Source organism: Oncorhynchus kisutch, linkage group LG17 (genome assembly GCF_002021735.2).
Source record: "Oncorhynchus kisutch isolate 150728-3 linkage group LG17, Okis_V2, whole genome shotgun sequence".
Taxonomy (NCBI): Eukaryota; Metazoa; Chordata; class Actinopteri; order Salmoniformes; family Salmonidae; genus Oncorhynchus; species Oncorhynchus kisutch.
In genome coordinates, this window is record NC_034190.2 from 47,638,849 (window position 1) to 47,655,644 (window position 16,796).

The 16,796-nt window shown below is 43.8% G+C and overlaps 1 protein-coding gene across 2 annotated transcripts in view; it reads right to left on the reverse strand.

The window, feature by feature from the left end:
- Positions 1 to 16,796, reverse strand: part of LOC109908505 (cadherin-4) — a 346,117-nt gene that overhangs the window by 67,259 nt on the left and 262,062 nt on the right. For both annotated transcript variants that reach the window (XM_031793959.1, XM_020507161.2), the window contains exon 5: positions 13,184 to 13,396. In XM_031793959.1, coding sequence (XP_031649819.1) covers positions 13,184 to 13,396 — 213 coding nt within the window. The remainder of the gene's footprint in view (positions 1 to 13,183; positions 13,397 to 16,796) is intronic.

A 16,796-nucleotide genomic window follows, 5' to 3' on the forward strand; every position in this document is an offset into this window, starting at 1 on the left:
GACAAATAAACCACACTGGATTGAGGGGGAGAGAGGTATGTGTGTGTGTGTGTGTGTTGGTGTGAGTGCGCGTGTGGTTTGGATTGGACTCAGATGAGGATGAGTGTAGGAATGAGGCTGTTATATCCTGACACTCCTCTTCCTGATTGAAATGAACCAGACAAAACCAAAGAAATGTGCCCGTGCCAATGTGGGGTAGCCACTATATGTCTGGTATTACCCAGCCTGTTCCACTAAACAAGTGGGCAAAGCAGGTGAAAACCTTATGGACAGCCAGTTTGACTGGCAACTAAAACCTAACATGTACTGTAACATGTACTGTAACATGTACTTTACTGTATGGCCCCATTGAACCAGATCTAAAAGTAGTCCTCTAGGAACCCTGGTATTATATTATCAAGAGCTGTGGAGAAAACGGTAAAGCTCTCTCTCTCTCTCTTTCTCTCTCTCTCTCTCTCTCTCTCTATTGGAGTTTATGAACAACGTGGGATATTAAAACCCTTTATAGCATGTTGGAGGAAATGTTATTTTCTAGTGGGAATGAAAACACAATGAAAACATGGGCAATAACGTGACGATTTGTGAGGATGTTTCTATAAGTCAGAGGCAATGAGGAAGCTACCAAGTTAAGGGGCTTGGGTGTAAAAACCTACCTGTTCTTTTTTAATCTGCTCTTAAACTGTTTATCTGAGGAGCAAGATAGAAGTCTCAAGATGCTGAGAAATGTTCATGGAGCTGTAGTGTTTTTACCGCACGTAAACTCAGCAAAATAAACTATCAAAGATCATTCGTAAAAATCCAAATAACTTCACAGGTTGTAAAGGGTTCAAATACTGTTTCCCATGCCTGTTCAATGAACCACAAACAATGAATGAACATGCACCTGTGGAACGGTCGTTAACACACTAACACACTAACATAGACGGTAGGCAATTAAGGTCACAGTTATGAAAACTTAGGACACTAAAGAGGCCTTTCTACTGACAACAAAAAACACCAAAAGAAATATTCCCAGGGTCCCTGCTCATCTGCGTGAACGTGCCTTAGGCATGCTGCAAGGATGCATTAGGACGGCAGATGTGGCCAGGGCAATAAATTGCCATTTCTGTACTGTGAGACACCTAAGACAGTTCTACAGGGAGACAGGACGGACAGCTGATCGTTCTCGCAGTGGCAGACCACGTGTAACCAGGAACTCACAATCCCTCCATCAGTGCTCAAACTGTCTGCAAAAGGCTGAGAGAGGCTGGACTGAGGGCTTGAAAGCCTGTTTTAAGGCAGGTCCTCATCAGACAACGTCGCCTATGGGCACAAACCCACCGTCGCTGGACCAGACAGGACTGGCAAAAAGTGCTCTTCACTGACGAGTGCTCTTCACTGACGAGTCTCACCAGGGGTGATGGTCGGATTCTGCGTTACACCGAGGCCTGTACTCTGGAGCGGGATCGATTTGGAGGTGGAGGGCCCGTCATGGTCTGGGGCGGTGTGTCACAGCATCATCGGACTGAGCTTGTTGTCATTGCAGGCAATCTCAACACTGTGTGTTACAGGGAAGACATCCTCCTCCCTCATGTGGTACCCTTCCCGCAGGCACATCCTGACATGACCCTCCAGCATGACAATGCCACCAGCCATACAGATCGTTCTGTGTGTGATTTCCTGCACAGGAATGTGAGTGTTCTGCCATGGCCAGCGAAGAGCCCGGATCTCAATCCCATTGAGCACGTCTGGGACCTGTTGGATCGGAGGGTGAGGGCTAGGGCCATTCCCCCCAGAAATGTCCGGGAACTTGCAGGTGCCTTGGTGGAAGGGTGGGATAACATCTCACAGCATGAACGGGTAAATCTGGTGCAGTCCATGAGGAGGAGATGCACTGCAGTACTTAATGCAGCTAGTGGCCACACCAGATACTGACTGTTACTTTTGATTTTGAACCCCCCTTTGTTCAGGGACACATTATTACATTTCTGTTAGTCACATGTCTGTGGAACTTGTTCAGTTTATGTCTCAGTTGTTGAATCTGGTTATGTTCATGCAAATATTTACACATGTTAAGTTTGCTGAAAATAAACGCAGTTGACAGTGAGAGGACGTTTATTTTTTTGCTGAGTTTATATAAATAATAATTGTGCACACAAACTCAAACAGTCGCACACATTTCTAATTTCTAAAACGAAACTATAATGAAAATAACGACTGATAACGACTGATTCTCATTTGCGTGCATTCAGTGGAGGCTTTAGCAGTTGTAGTGCAATTGTGTGTGTACGTGTGTGTGTGTGTGTGTGTGTGTGTGTGTGTGTGTGTGTGTGTGTGTGTGTGTGTGTGTGTGTGTGTGTGTGTGTGTGTGTGTGTGTGTGTGTGTGTGTGTGTGTGTGTGTGTGTGCGTGTGCCTGTACATGTGTGCATGCCTGCATGCGTGTGGTGGCGATTTTACCAGCGGGAATAACATAAAACCATTACCCCAATGACAGTATCCATTATATTTACATGAGCAGATACTGACAGAGGGCTTTCATTCTACATGACAAACTAAATAGTATCTGATTTTTTTCCTGGTACAGGACTTGATTTAGATGTGCTTCCCATTTTACCTCGAGGAAAGAATGAGCGAAAGAGGGAGAAATGGAAAAATACAAGCACATTAATAAGTAAGATTCGAATTAGACATCACATGACTTGCATCCAAAAACGCTCCAATTCAATTCAACCTCATGCCTAGGGGACTTTTTCCATCGCAATTACTATTTTCTTCCATTCTCCCCTAAATGCCTTTCTTTTGTGTGTTGAATCTGATTTTTGTCTGTTGAGCTCCTGCCCCTGGGAACCATGGGACGGCAGGGTAGCCTAGTGGTTAGAGCGTTGGACTAGTAACCAGAAGGTTGCAAGTTCAAACCCCCGAGCTGACAAGGTACAACATCTGTCGTTCTGCCCCTGAACAGGCAGTTAACCCACTGTTCCTAGGCCGTCATTGAAAATAAGAATTTGTTCTTAACTGACTTGTAAAATAGTAAAATAAAGGACAAACAAACAAACAAACAAACATGGCAGCATTACCGAGAAGGAAAGAAACGCCATTGAAGTATAAATATGAATGGGCGTTATATATACTGTATCTGCACATCTAGGGCCTATCTATTGATCTACCTACAGTAGCCACATACTGAAAAGGTATATCCATTCAACCTAAAGGGATACTTCGCGATTCTGGCAATGAGGCATGCTAGCAGAATACCCATAGACTTCCAGTCATTGCGTTAACGCTAGTTAGCATTGGCTCGCGGAACTACATTTAACTTCCTTCACACTGGACACAGAGACATAAAAATGCTATCCACAAGTTGATCTGGGGAAGCAGATAACGGGCCTCGTGGCCAAATTCCCAAAGAATCCCTTCAAGATGATAGAACATGCCTTGTAGTACAGTAAGTGGCTATCTTAAGGTAGATTGATAAACACATTCCACTGTTTGCCTCTACTTATGACGGAATGAGTCCTAATTATGCCGGAAGAAGCCCTCACAAAACAAGCTCGGCAGACAGTAAACCATGTTATTTTCTCATTTAGAGAAGAACATCGAATAAACGCTGACGTCACACTCTTGCCAGTTCCATAGAATGTGTCCCTCCCCATGTAACATTTGCTGGTCTGCCCGTGGACCCAGGCTATGTACACACTCATCCCCAGAGCTGTGGTTTCACAGCAAACTCGTAGCCTCAACCTCGCATCAACCTGAATCACGCGAGCGATCCCCATAGTCCCCGGGAAACGCAAAATGAAACAGTAAATCACTTCCACAAAAGTGAAATCACGGGTCTGGGGATGGGTGTGCACACAGTCTGGATCCACGGACTGTGTTACAGGGAGAAGGACACATTCTATGGAACTGGCAAGAATGTGACGTCAGTGTTATATTCTATTTTTCTTCTCTAAGAGAATAACAGAGCTAGTTGAGCTAGTTTTGTGTGAGCGCTTCTGAGGGTTAATTCCGTCACAATGAGAGGTAAACAGTGGAATGTCTTGCCTCGACAAACACGTTAGCAAAATGCCGACTGGATGTTTGTTTTCCTGTCAATAAAGCAGGATTGTCGGAGAATCCATTTCCTGGGGCTGATACAAGTAATTACATTGATCAGTCTAATTTCATTCGAGCAAAGGAAATTAACTTTAAAATTCATTTATTATCAGAGAGAGAGAGCTGGATACAGGAGGTGGGGGAGGCTGGGAGGGGATATTCAGACTTAGTACTCCGTGTACCATGCTAATCAGATCGCCATTGGCCAGACTACTTTTTCTCTTAAAACTGTCTTCTTCTTCTTCTTCTCCCCCTCTCCAAGTGAGGCACCCACCTTCACACACTACACACTAACTTTTTTTTTTTTTAACTATAAGTACCAGACCATCCAGTCACATTATCAAGATAATTGTCACATTTCCCTCTGAGTTACACCAACTGATCGCCGACTGATCTGTCAAAGCAAACGTTTGAGGAAGCAGCAACCTCCATTCCACTGACTCAATTAGCCTTGCTCACCGTGTGAAGCACTTTCACCCTCTCGCTTTCTTCATCCCATTCTCTCTCTTCTAGTGTCATCACAATTCAAATATCAAAAGACCGGGTCAGTCAGTGAGGAATGGGCTCCTCGAAAAATGTAACCTCATTCTGATGATAGGATCAAGCGAGCTGGCTATTCTACATTATTCACAGTATGAATATTCAGTCTGTCTGAGTACCAGAAACCCCTGACATCCTAGAGCCTTCTGCCAGAGCTCCTCTCGTCAGCCCCATGCATGTTTTCGCTTAGCATTTAGACTGAGCAATAAGGAGAGCTGAAGAGGCCCATATTTAAACTGCCATGGGGAGACTAACACTAAATATCCGAATGTGTATTTAGTGTGGTGATTTACTGCGTCTCAGACTGGGAGAGCTCATGCTGGAAGAGAAACACAAGGAATTCGTAAGGAAAACATTCAAGGTGAATTCTTTACGAGATTAAATCAAACAAAGAGGTTGAGAAATGAGCCAAGATGTGTTATTGAATAACACAGGGAGCGAATGAATACGCTGACATTGCTCTTGGCCATTGCTCCGGCAGAGGAAAGATTCAAAGAGAGAGGTCTCCTCTCCTCCTGTTCCTCCCTCGTTCCCCTATCTTTTAAGAGGTTGTTTCTTCTCTATCATGATCCCTCTGTTTCCCTCTGACATGATGGACTCTGCCACTTCCTGGCTGGCTGGCTGTGTGTGTGTCTCCTCTCACACACACAGACAGGCTATGTGGCTGCCATTAACAAGACTACAGGCGTCTACATTCCTCTACAGAGAGAGAGAGGGAGGGGGGGGGGGCAAAAAGAGTAAAAGCCTAAACATAACTCTCTAGTAAATATATCAAGGTACTGTACATACATCACAATGTGTGTTAATACATTCCCTGTTTTCTATTTTCACAGCCTGGACTTATTTGGCCAAGATAATGAGTTCCGCACTATATCACATCCATAACCCATTCCATATGGTGAACACTGCGGTTTCCTCGTGACTGGGAATTGGATGGGCTGGCGATTCTTAAATATTCTCAACCCCTCGGTTTCTCCCCTCCCGCACACTCTGTGGTGGACTGGCTCCACAAAACAAGATGGAGCCGTTGTACTCTGGCTCCAAGTTAGACATCTCATTGTTCCAGAATAAAAGACAAACGCCATCAAACAAAACCCACACATTGTGTGTACGCATGAGCGTGTTTTTAAGTGTGTGAGAGAGGGAAAGAGGGAAAGAGAGAGACGGAAGGGGGGATTGGGAGAGAGAGAGAGAGAGAGAGAGAGATAGATGAAGGGAGAGCGAGAGATGAAGTGGAAGATCGGTGCGGTGTTGGCACGGCCAGAGGAAGCAGAAGCCAGAAGGCTTCATTAGAACTGAGGGAAAAGACCACGGATGCTAGGGCTCTGGGAAGTCTATCAGACCCAAACACAACCCCAGCCTTTAATCCCGCTGGAGTCACACCCACACCCAGCCACACACACAAACGCACACAACTCTCTTCCAAAACATCGCAATCCTTTATGCTTTTTTCTTCTTCAATTTTCTCTTTCTCTATTCCTCCCCTTGTTTTGTCTTTTTCTTTCTTCTGCTTGCTGTATTTGTTGTTGCTGCGTGTGTCAGTGGAGAGCTGTAGTCATTCATCACTGGTAAATGTACGCTGAGGAGAAAGCAGACACCTCAGGGGGTTTTCACTCATCCCCGTTCTGAAAATGCTGCACCTCCTGAGAGGAGGAGAAACTGGAGCAAAGGTGCTCTGGCAGGTACTGTAAGCATAGAGACGCACCCCCACAGACGTACACACCCCCACACACACACAATCATCGACTAGTATGACTCATCTTAGCTGTGAAGTGGGTGCAATTGCACAAAGAAACACAAGAGGACATTGATGTACAATCAAACTCCTGCACTGTAAGAAACAACCGTGTTGATTTGTGTCATGTTTCAACTTCCACCGTAAACATTCCAACAACTGTCTGAATCTCTAAGGCCTGAATTACAAGGCAATGAACACACAGCAGGGAGCAGATACATGTTTGAAACAACATTTCTCCATTATTCCAAATCAATAAGGGACATCGAAAATGAACCACTTGTACAAGGTCATTCAACCTAATTGTAGGGCAACAAAGCAGTCTTTCGGTGGCGCAGCAGTCAATGTCATATCCACACTTTTAGAAAGAATCGGGTGCTGCCTAGATTTGAAAAGGGTTCCTCGGCTGTCACCATAGGAGAAGCATTCATGAACCCTTTTTGGTTCCAGGCAGAACCCTCTTGGGTTCCATGCCGAACCCTTTCCACAGAGGATTCTGCATGGAACCGAAAAGGGTTCTCCTTTTAGAACCCTTTTTCTAAGAGTGTACTGACGTTTATCCAGACTAACACACGGTTACAGTATTGCACTTTCCATGTGGCCTACCTTTGGCCAAATAATAGCCTAACCAACAATCAGGCAACATTATGGGACGAAACGTCAAAATCCTGTTGCTTGCAGGATTATTTTTGCCGTGAGAATTACATGTCAAATTAAGATCCCAAATCTGTGGGAGGAAGGAGAAATGAATGGGACATAACGTAGACCACCGCGGGAAGAGGAGAAGTAGGCTGAGCGAACGAGACTAGAGACAGAGAAGACAAGACAATGAAAGAGGAAATGGAGAGAGAGAGGGAAAGAAAGAAAAGGGCTAGAGGGAAAAGGGGGAACAAAAGGGATAGCGACAATGCTAGAGGATCGCTATTGAACTCTGGGGGATCCACGTGGATTCACAACGGACACCGGGTGTTAAACATTCGTATGGAGTATCAGGTACATTTAGTTTTGTTTTCCGTCATTGAAACGCTTACATGGAAGTCTATTTCCACTGCGGCTCAATTAATCCTCCTAAACCAGCAGCACTGAGAAAGCCCCTTCCAGGTGTCCCATACCCATCATCATCTCACCCATATACAGTAATAATGTTATTCTTCCTGTCCCAAACCATACACATAGGCTGTTGGTACAGACACTGAGTGTTCAAAACATTAGGAACACCTTCCTAATACTGAGCTGCACCCCTCTTTCGCCTCAGAACAGACTCTACGAGGTGTTGAACATGTTCCACAGGGATGCTGGCCCATGTTGACTCCAATACTTCTCACAGTTGTGTCAAGTCGGCTCGATGTCCTTTGGGTGGTGGACCAATCTTGATACACACGGGACACTGACGAACGTGAAAAACCCAGCAGCGTTGCAGTTCTCGACACACTCAAACCGGTGCGCCTGGCACCTACCACCATACCCCGTTCAAAAGGCACTTCAATCTTTTTGTCTTGCCCATTCACCCTCTGAATGGCACACACATACAATCCATGTCTCAAGGCTTAAAAATCCTTGTTTAACCTGTCTCGTCCCCTTCATCTACACTGGTGACATCAATAAGGGATCAGAGCATCAATAAGGGATCACCTGGATTCACCTGATCAGTCTGTCATGAAAAGAGCAGGTGTTCCTCATGTTTGTTTTGTTTACACTCAGTGTATAGTACTATAAGTCTGTTTTCTGGTTAAGTTTATTGTTTCACAGGGGGTGTTGTTGGCTTTACGCTGACGCTGGTTGGTTGCGATCCGGGGGGGGGGGGGGGGGGGGGGGCAGCTTGAGTCTTTATTTACCCGAGTGGGAAGAATCAATGCTTTTCTCCCGCATGAGAAGTGTGCGGATCAATAGAGGGTTTCAGAAACGCCTCGTTGAGAAATCGATGGCTCTTTACATGCCATTGATGGCTGTTTGGCTGGGGAAGAAAGCAAACGACAAAAAAGAACGCATGTTTATTGGAGGTATTACTGCCTCCCGCTCCGTTCTTCTTCTTGTAAGAAGGCTATCATGTCCCCATTGCCTTGCCTCTTTGTTGGTCGTTCTTCTTGCTGCTTGTTCAAGTTGTGCACCATTTCAGCTCCATCTGATCTATGGAGGATCCTGCAGTGGGAATTTCTTAACCACATGAACTCTAGCGAACGTTCTACACGACATCTTTTCTTTGAGTACGGACCCATTACACCTTTCATTTGGGGAACTCTTGAGTACAGCCTCAAACTGGCCCAGTAGCCAGTCGAGATAAAGGCCTAGGGCCTTTGTACGATAGAACTACAGACTACAGTCTACAGGCCCAGGTATTTGAGCACTGAAGGCTACAGGGCTATATGTGTTGATACAGACACCCTAAAGGCTGTAGGTCTTTGTACAGTACAGTAGGACTGATGGCAATAGGCCTTGATAACCACACGCTAGAGGCTAAGGATCTTGATACAGTAGCAGCAGTCTCTGCACTGGGCTTCAGTCTCTCTGAGCTCTCTTACACTTCCCTGGCAATGAGTGCAACTAGTCTGGTCAATGTACCGCGTGTCAACTAGCACCTCACTCATCCAATCAACACTTCCCACGACCCCACTGACAGGGCCCAGGGTCTGGGGAAGAGTCCTGGTTAGCAGCAGCGGCCTTGTCACCACACCTGTCCCATGCAGGGGTGGCCTGATCAAAGTGACATAGCTTGGTCTGATGGAGGGGTAGGGAGGGCTGCTGTCAGCCCTGTCTGTCCTGCTGACGGCCCCTCGGCCAGGGGAGGGGAGAGGAGGGCAGAGGATCGGTGGGATGGCGGGACTAGAGCTTCCCTCGCATGTCACTCAGCTGGGCGGCGGATGACAGAACAGGCCATTAAGGCTTGGATTGGCTTCACAGGCCATTAGGCAAGGTAGGCATCACACAGTCAGCCTCACAGCCATGCCACACAGGGCACTGAGTAATGGTGAGGTAGGGAGAGAGGGAGGGGGAGAGAGGAAGTGAAAGGGGGAGGGGGAGAGGGAGGAAAGAGATAAATGTATACGCAAGCTTCAGAAAGCCACACATGGCAGAGCTCTGCAGACACACTCTTCTCTCCTCCACCACACAAAATCTGAAAGCTGTGTCTGTCCATTGGTGTGTTTCCGTGGTATTTATTCTCTCCCTCTCTCTCTCTCTCTCTCTCTTTCTCTCTTCCTCCCTCTCCCTCCAAATTCTAAAACACAAACAGGCATGCACACACTGACATACATACATAGATACATACACACACTTGCTGACATACAGACTTCCTCAACCCGTTGCTGACAGATGTATAAAATCGTGCACACCGCCATGCAATCTCCATAGACAAACATTGGCAGTAGAAGGGCCCTACTGAAGAGCTCATTGGCTTTCAATATGGCACTGTCATAAGATGCCACCTTTCCAACAAGTCAGTTCGTCAAATGCATGTCCTGCTAGAACACAAACCCACCACCGAGTGCTGAAGTGGGTTGCACGTAAAAATTGTCTGTCCTCAACACTTACTCCAGAGTTCCAAACTGCCACTGGAAGCAATGTCAGCACAATAACTGTTCGTCAGGAGCTTCATGAAATGGGTTTCCATGGCCGAGCAGCTGCACACAAGCCTAAGATCACCATGCGCAATGCCAAGCGTCGGCTGGAGTGGTGTAAAGGTCGCCGCCATTGGACTCTGGAGCAGTGGAAACACATTCTCTGGAGAGATTAATCACGCTTCCCCATCTGGCAGTCCCACAGACAAATCTGGTTTTGGTGGATGCCAGGAGAGCACTACCAGCCCCAATGCATAGTGCCAACTGTAAAGTTTGGTGGAGGAGGAATAATGGTCTGGGGCTGTTTTCATTGTTCGGGCAAGGCCCCTTAGTTCCAGTGAAGGGAAATCTTAACGCTACAGCATACAATAACGTTCTAGACGATTCTGTGCTTCCAACCTTGTGGCAACAGTTTGGAGAAGACCCTTCCTGTTTCAGCATGACAATGCCCCCGTGCATAAAGCGAGGTCCATACAAAAACGGTTTGTCGAGATCGACGTGGAAGAACTTGACTGGCCTGCACAGAGCCCTGAACTCACCCCGACCTAATACCTTTGCGATGCATCGGGAACGCCGACTGCAAGCCAGGCCTAATCGCTCAACATCAGTACCCGACCTCACTAATGCTCTTGTGGCTGAATGGAAGCCAGTCCCCGCAGCAATGTTCCAACATCTAGTGGGAAGCCTTCCTAGAAGAGTGGAGGCTGTTCTAGCAGCAACGCCATATTAATGCCCATGCTTTTGGAATGAGATGTTCGACAAGCAGGTGTCCACATACTTTTGGTCACGTGGTGTAACAGGATCGTCTACCCATGGAAACGGTCAAAAGCACAAAACGCACGAAGCAAAAACATCAAAGATAACGACATCAAAACCCCACAAAAATCTATCTGGCTCCTTGTTAAAATCTCTCCTTGGTACAGTGGAGCTCTCTGTATGGCCGTAACTGCCCTCCAGTCATTATTAAAGAGAGAGATGGGACCCGAGTGGAGGCATCAGCACGCATCACTTCTCCCCTGCTCCTAAAAGTTTACTCCAAGTCCTCCACCAGCTCCTAGAGGGCCTATTTACAGCACAGGCGTTGGATTGTATTGGCTGCACGCTAACGCTTCCAAACACTCCTTTGATTCCCTCCCCCCCCTCCATTCCTCCACCTCTCCTCTCTTCTCGGGTTTTCAATGACCCCTGGACACAGGAGAGCTGTCTCGCTGCAGCGGGGGCCCGGGGCTGCTGACGAGAACAGCCGACCCTGCCAGGGAGAGATGGGACACATCTTGAAATACTCCTCCCATCCTTTCTAATAAAGGGCGAGAAACCTCTCTCCTCCTCCTTTCATTCCCAGTCTTTTTTTGGGATCCCTTCTTGTTCCTCTGCAGGCTGTCCCTTCGGACGGGATGAAAACAGGGTTAAAAACAAAGGAAGAAAATAAATATTTAAAAAAATGCTTCTTCTGCACAATTTAAACCCAAATGCAAAAGTTGCGAGGGTTCTGTAAACAGGCAGAAAAGCTGATGGCTAGATATCTCAGATAAAGAGAGAGCGAGGGCGAGGGTGTGAGAGAGAGAGAGAGAGAGAGAGAGAGAGAGAGCAGAGGGATGTAAAAAACCAATAGGTTTTGTTCATTGGGAGTGGTGTTTTTTGATGAACAACAACACACAGCATAGGCCTGGGTTCCAGAGTTTTTTGTTGTTGCCTGAGACAAACTGAGCATTCTGTTGTGACAGAACCTTCACATTTCAAAGTCTGTAGTGCATTGCACTACACAGCGCTCGGCGCAACAAGGCATTTACACAAGCGTTTATTTATTCATGCTGTTTCCTTTTTTTCGTGCGGCTTGTTACAATCTCGACCCCCGAATCCCCTCTGTGTTTCTGTTTATTTTCCATATTTTTTTTTTTTCACAAAACGAGCAGTTTCGCTGAAATGCAATTTGTTTGGATGGTCGTCACTTGCGTTGTTCCCCGCTGCCGTAACTCGAATACTAAACGAGCGGAGCTCCGTTGAATAATGAATAACACCTCAGAGGCAGCAGACTGGTGGGTCAGAGCATATTTCTCCCAAGTTCACAGGTCAGACATGAAAGACACGTGGTTTAGGCCATGGGAATGCTGATCTGATCTGATCACGTGGTTTAGGCCATGGGAATGCTGATCTGATCTGATCACGTGGATAATATCTTCCCAGTTCAAAACAACACTCTTTTAGATCTGTGGTTTGTAGATGCACCCAAACCATGGACTTATATTAAACCTTGAGGGATGAAGTCTTGCCCTGGCTTTAGCTAGCTGAGGATAGGGACTTTTTCTTACTTAATGTCACTCAAGGCTTTCCATTATACCAGGATCCAGACCAGGATTTTTACTTACAAGTCTGTGACAAATTACATTGTAAGAGGAGCTGTGCAAATATCATTAAAGTCAACTGAACTGAATTGCTGAATAAAGGGGACAATAAACAGTTATTTCAGTGAAAGCCCAGCAGACTCATGAAAGACTTAGAGAGACGGAGCTTTTCGGTGTCTCTGGCGACAGAGCTCTCAGTCCAAGGGGAAAAGCTCTTAGCCCAATCAGTGTGGTTAGAATACCTGAGCACATTTTGCAGTTGTAATCGTATCACAGACACATAGCATAATCACATTCCGTGCCTGACAACCAGTCATAATGAGGATGGGGGGAGTAGGCACGAACCGGTAGTGAGAAACATCTCTTTGTTTCTCCTGTAGGGCTTTCTACCATACTCGCTCTCACTCACAAGAACATTCAGTGGCCATTGCTTCTTAAATGGTTTTGACCACCCAAGGACTTGCTATGCAAACAGAGCACTTTGAATTACACTGATTAGCATTGATATTTGATCCATACATACACTCCCGTTCAAAAGATTGGGGTCACTTAGGAATGACCCTGTTTTTGAAAGAAAAGCACATTTTTTTGATCATCAGATTGATCAGAAACACAGTGTTGACATGGTTAATGTTGTAAATGACTATTGTAGCTGGAACTGGCAGATCTTATATGGAATATCTACATAGGTGTACAGAGACCCATTTTCAGCAACCATCACTCCTGTGTTCCAATGTCACATTGTGTTATCTAAAAAAAAGGCTTTAAAATGCTTATTGATCATTAGAAAACCCTTTTGCAATTTGCGATTTTTATGACTGACGAACAAACACCACGTGTACGAACCATTTATTGTTAGGACTTGAAAAAGGGTTCAAGTTCTGTGTACTTCCTGTCCGACTTAGGGGAGTTTTAACCAATCATAAAGGTCACTTACGCTGACGAGCATCTGTGGGAAGGGCCCTCTGGAGTTTTCAGGCACGTTGATTGGCGGAATGACCCAGTCTCTCTTCTGTCTCCGCAGTACCTTGGAGCTCATCTCCCGTTGCCTGGGAAACATGATGACGGTGGGTGGGGCCTGGAACTCTGGTGATGCTTTGACCTCCTCTTCCTCTTTCCTCTCCCCTTCTTTCCCCTGTTCCACTCTGATCTGAAAGACACGACACAAAGGATAAAGATACAGTTTGAGTGGGTTGCTATGTGATAAAATTGTGACGTGCGTACATGTGAGTGTGCACGTGTGCACGTAAGAGGAGGTCCCAAGAAGCCGAAGCTAGCCCCAGACCTTGTTCTTTACACCTGGTTGTTAAAAAGGGGGGACACGTCTCTCCTAGGATTTACACCCCTATTCCCATTGCATGGCCAGGGAAACTGTGAGAACTGTCTACCTGCAGGCTAGTGTTTTTATCCGGAATAAGACGGCTACAAGGAGCCTCCATTCCCTTATGTGTGAATATTCACTCATTAAAGTCTTGTTGCTAATGATGTCTTGATTGTAATCAGTGAGGTGGTTTTTGGTGGGGTGCAATCAAATGAGATGGACTACCAACAAAGTTTCAAATGCATTGGCAGAGCAACCAACTGCGGAGAAACACAATTACAAAGTCAATCCAGTGATTCATTTATTCAACATTTGAATCAAATGCTGGGTGCATCTATATGACACATTTTTCCCCGGGTCAAATATTAAGTTAGATAAGCCGCTCGTTGATTTCTTATTTCAATAACAAATCAAATATCCGACAAGCCCGTAAACAAACGGACATAATATGTCATGTCAACATTCATGTATGTGTATGTGTATTTTCCACCATCATTTGCAAATCAATTCATAAAAAATCCTACAATGTGATTGTCATAGTTGAAGTGTACCTATGATGAAACTTACAGGCCTCTCTCATATTTTTAAGTGGGAGAACTTGCACAATTGGTGGCTGACATACATGATGTGTATGTATGTATGTATGTATGTATGTATGTGTGTGTATGTATGTATGTGTGTGTATGTATGTATGTGTGTATGTATGTATGTGTGTATGTATGTGTATGTATGTATGTGTATGTATGTATGCATGTGTGTGTAGGTATGTATGTGTGTGTATGTATGTATGTGTATATGTGTATGTATGTATGTGTGTGTATGTATGTATGTGTGTGTATGTATGTATGTGTGTATGTATGTGTGTGTATGTATGTGTATGTATGTATGTATGTGTATGTATGTATGCATGTGTGTGTAGGTATGTATGTGTGTGTATGTATGTATGTGTATGTATGTATGTGTATGTATGTGTATGTATGTATGTATGTGTATGTATGTATGTGTGTGTATGTATGTATGTGTATGTATGTATGTATGTATGTATGTATGTATGTATGTATGTATGTGTATGTATGTGTATGTATGTATGTATGTGTATGTATATGTGTATGTATGTATGTGTATGTATGTATGTATGTGTATGTATGTATGTATGTATGTATGTATGTATGTATGTATGTATGTATGTATGTATGTATGTATGTATGTATGTATGTATGTATGTATGTATGTATGTATGTATGTATGTATGTATGTATGTATGTGTATGTATGTATGTGTATGTATGTATGTATGTATGTATGTATGTATGTATGTATGTATGTATGTATGTATGTATGTATGTATGTATGTATGTATGTATGTATGTATGTATGTATGTATGTATGTATGTATGTGTATGTATGTGTATGTATGTATGTGTATGTATGTGTATGTATGTATGTATGTATGTGTATGTATGTATGTGTATGTATGTATGTATGTATGTGTATGTATGTATGTATGTATGTATGTATGTATGTATGTATGTATGTATGTATGTATGTATGTATGTATGTATGTATGTATGTATGTATGTATGTATGTATGTATGTATGTATGTATGTATGTATGTGTATGTATGTGTATGTATGTATGTATGTGTATGTATGTATGTATGTTGATGTATGTATGTGTATGTATGTGTAGGTATGGTATGTATGTATGTATGTGTATGTATGATGTGTATGTGTGTATGTATGTATGGTATGTATGTATGTGTGTGTATGTGCATGTATGTATGTGTATGTATGTGTATGTATGTATGTATGTATGTATGTATGTGTATGTATGTATGTATGTATGTATGTATGTGATGTATGTATGTATGTATGTATGTATGTATGTATGTATGTATGTATGTATGTATGTATGTATGTATGTAGTCTGTATGTATGTATGTACGTATGGTATGTATGGTATGTATGTATGTATGGTATGTATGTGTCTGTATGTCTGTATGTATGTATGTAAGTATGTATGTATGTATGTATGTATGTATGTATGTTATGTATGTATGTATGTATGTATGTGTATGTATGTGTATGTGTGTATGTATGTATGTATGTGTATGTATGTATGTATGTATGTATGTGTATGTATGTATGTATGTATGTATGTATGTATGTATGTATGTGTATGTATGTGTGTGTATGCATGTATGTGTATGTATGTATGTATGTATGTATGTATGTATGTATGTATGTATGTATGTATGTATGTATGTATGTATGTATGTATGTATGTATGTATGTGTATGTATGTATGTATGTATGTATGTATGTATGTATGTATGTATGTATGTGTATGTATGTATGTGTATGTATGTATGTATGTATGTATATGTATGTATGTATGTATGTATGTATGTATGTACGTACGTACGTGTATGTATGTATGTATGTATGTATGTATGTATGTATGTATGTATGTATGTATGTATGTATGTATGTATGTGTGTATGTATGTATGTGTATGTATGTATGTGTATGTATGTATGTACAGTGGGGCAAAAAAGTATTAAATTCATAAAAAATACTACAATGTGATTTTCTGGATTTTTTTTCTTCCATTTTGTCTGTCATAGTTGAAGTGTACCTATGATGAAAATTACAGGCCTCTCTCATCTGTTTAAGTGGGAGAACTTGCACAATTGGTGGCTGTATGTGTATGTATGTGTATCTGTAGCCTGCTGTATGACTAAAAGCAGACATGTAGATTCTCAGGGTCGTGTCCTGTATGGTCTGAGGTCCACATGAATAATAGAAAGTTCGAATCAGTCCAGCATCTCCAGGCTCTGCTAGTAGGAACACACTGTATCCTGCATGCCCAGTGGCTATGGGAACTCTGGTATTAACATGGAGAAATCATGTTAGATTTGACATGCAGTATCTCCGGCCTTCAGTGTAACCTCCGGGTTATAATACACAAGTCAGGAGTTCAGCAAGTTCAGTCAGAATCGTCCTCCAACCACATCCCTCAGCCCTCTAGCTCCTCCCCTCTCAATCTCACATTCTATAACCCTCCTTTCACCCCCACCCTCCTCCATCTCTCTCTCCCTCGTATTGTTTTCCCCCTCTCTCCTCCCTTTTGGCTGATCCTGACAGCTTGTCGTGGTAATAGCGATTCATCAGAAGCTGCGGAGTGCTATGCTAATAGGTGGATGGAGCGTGAGACGGGTTAAGCGTGC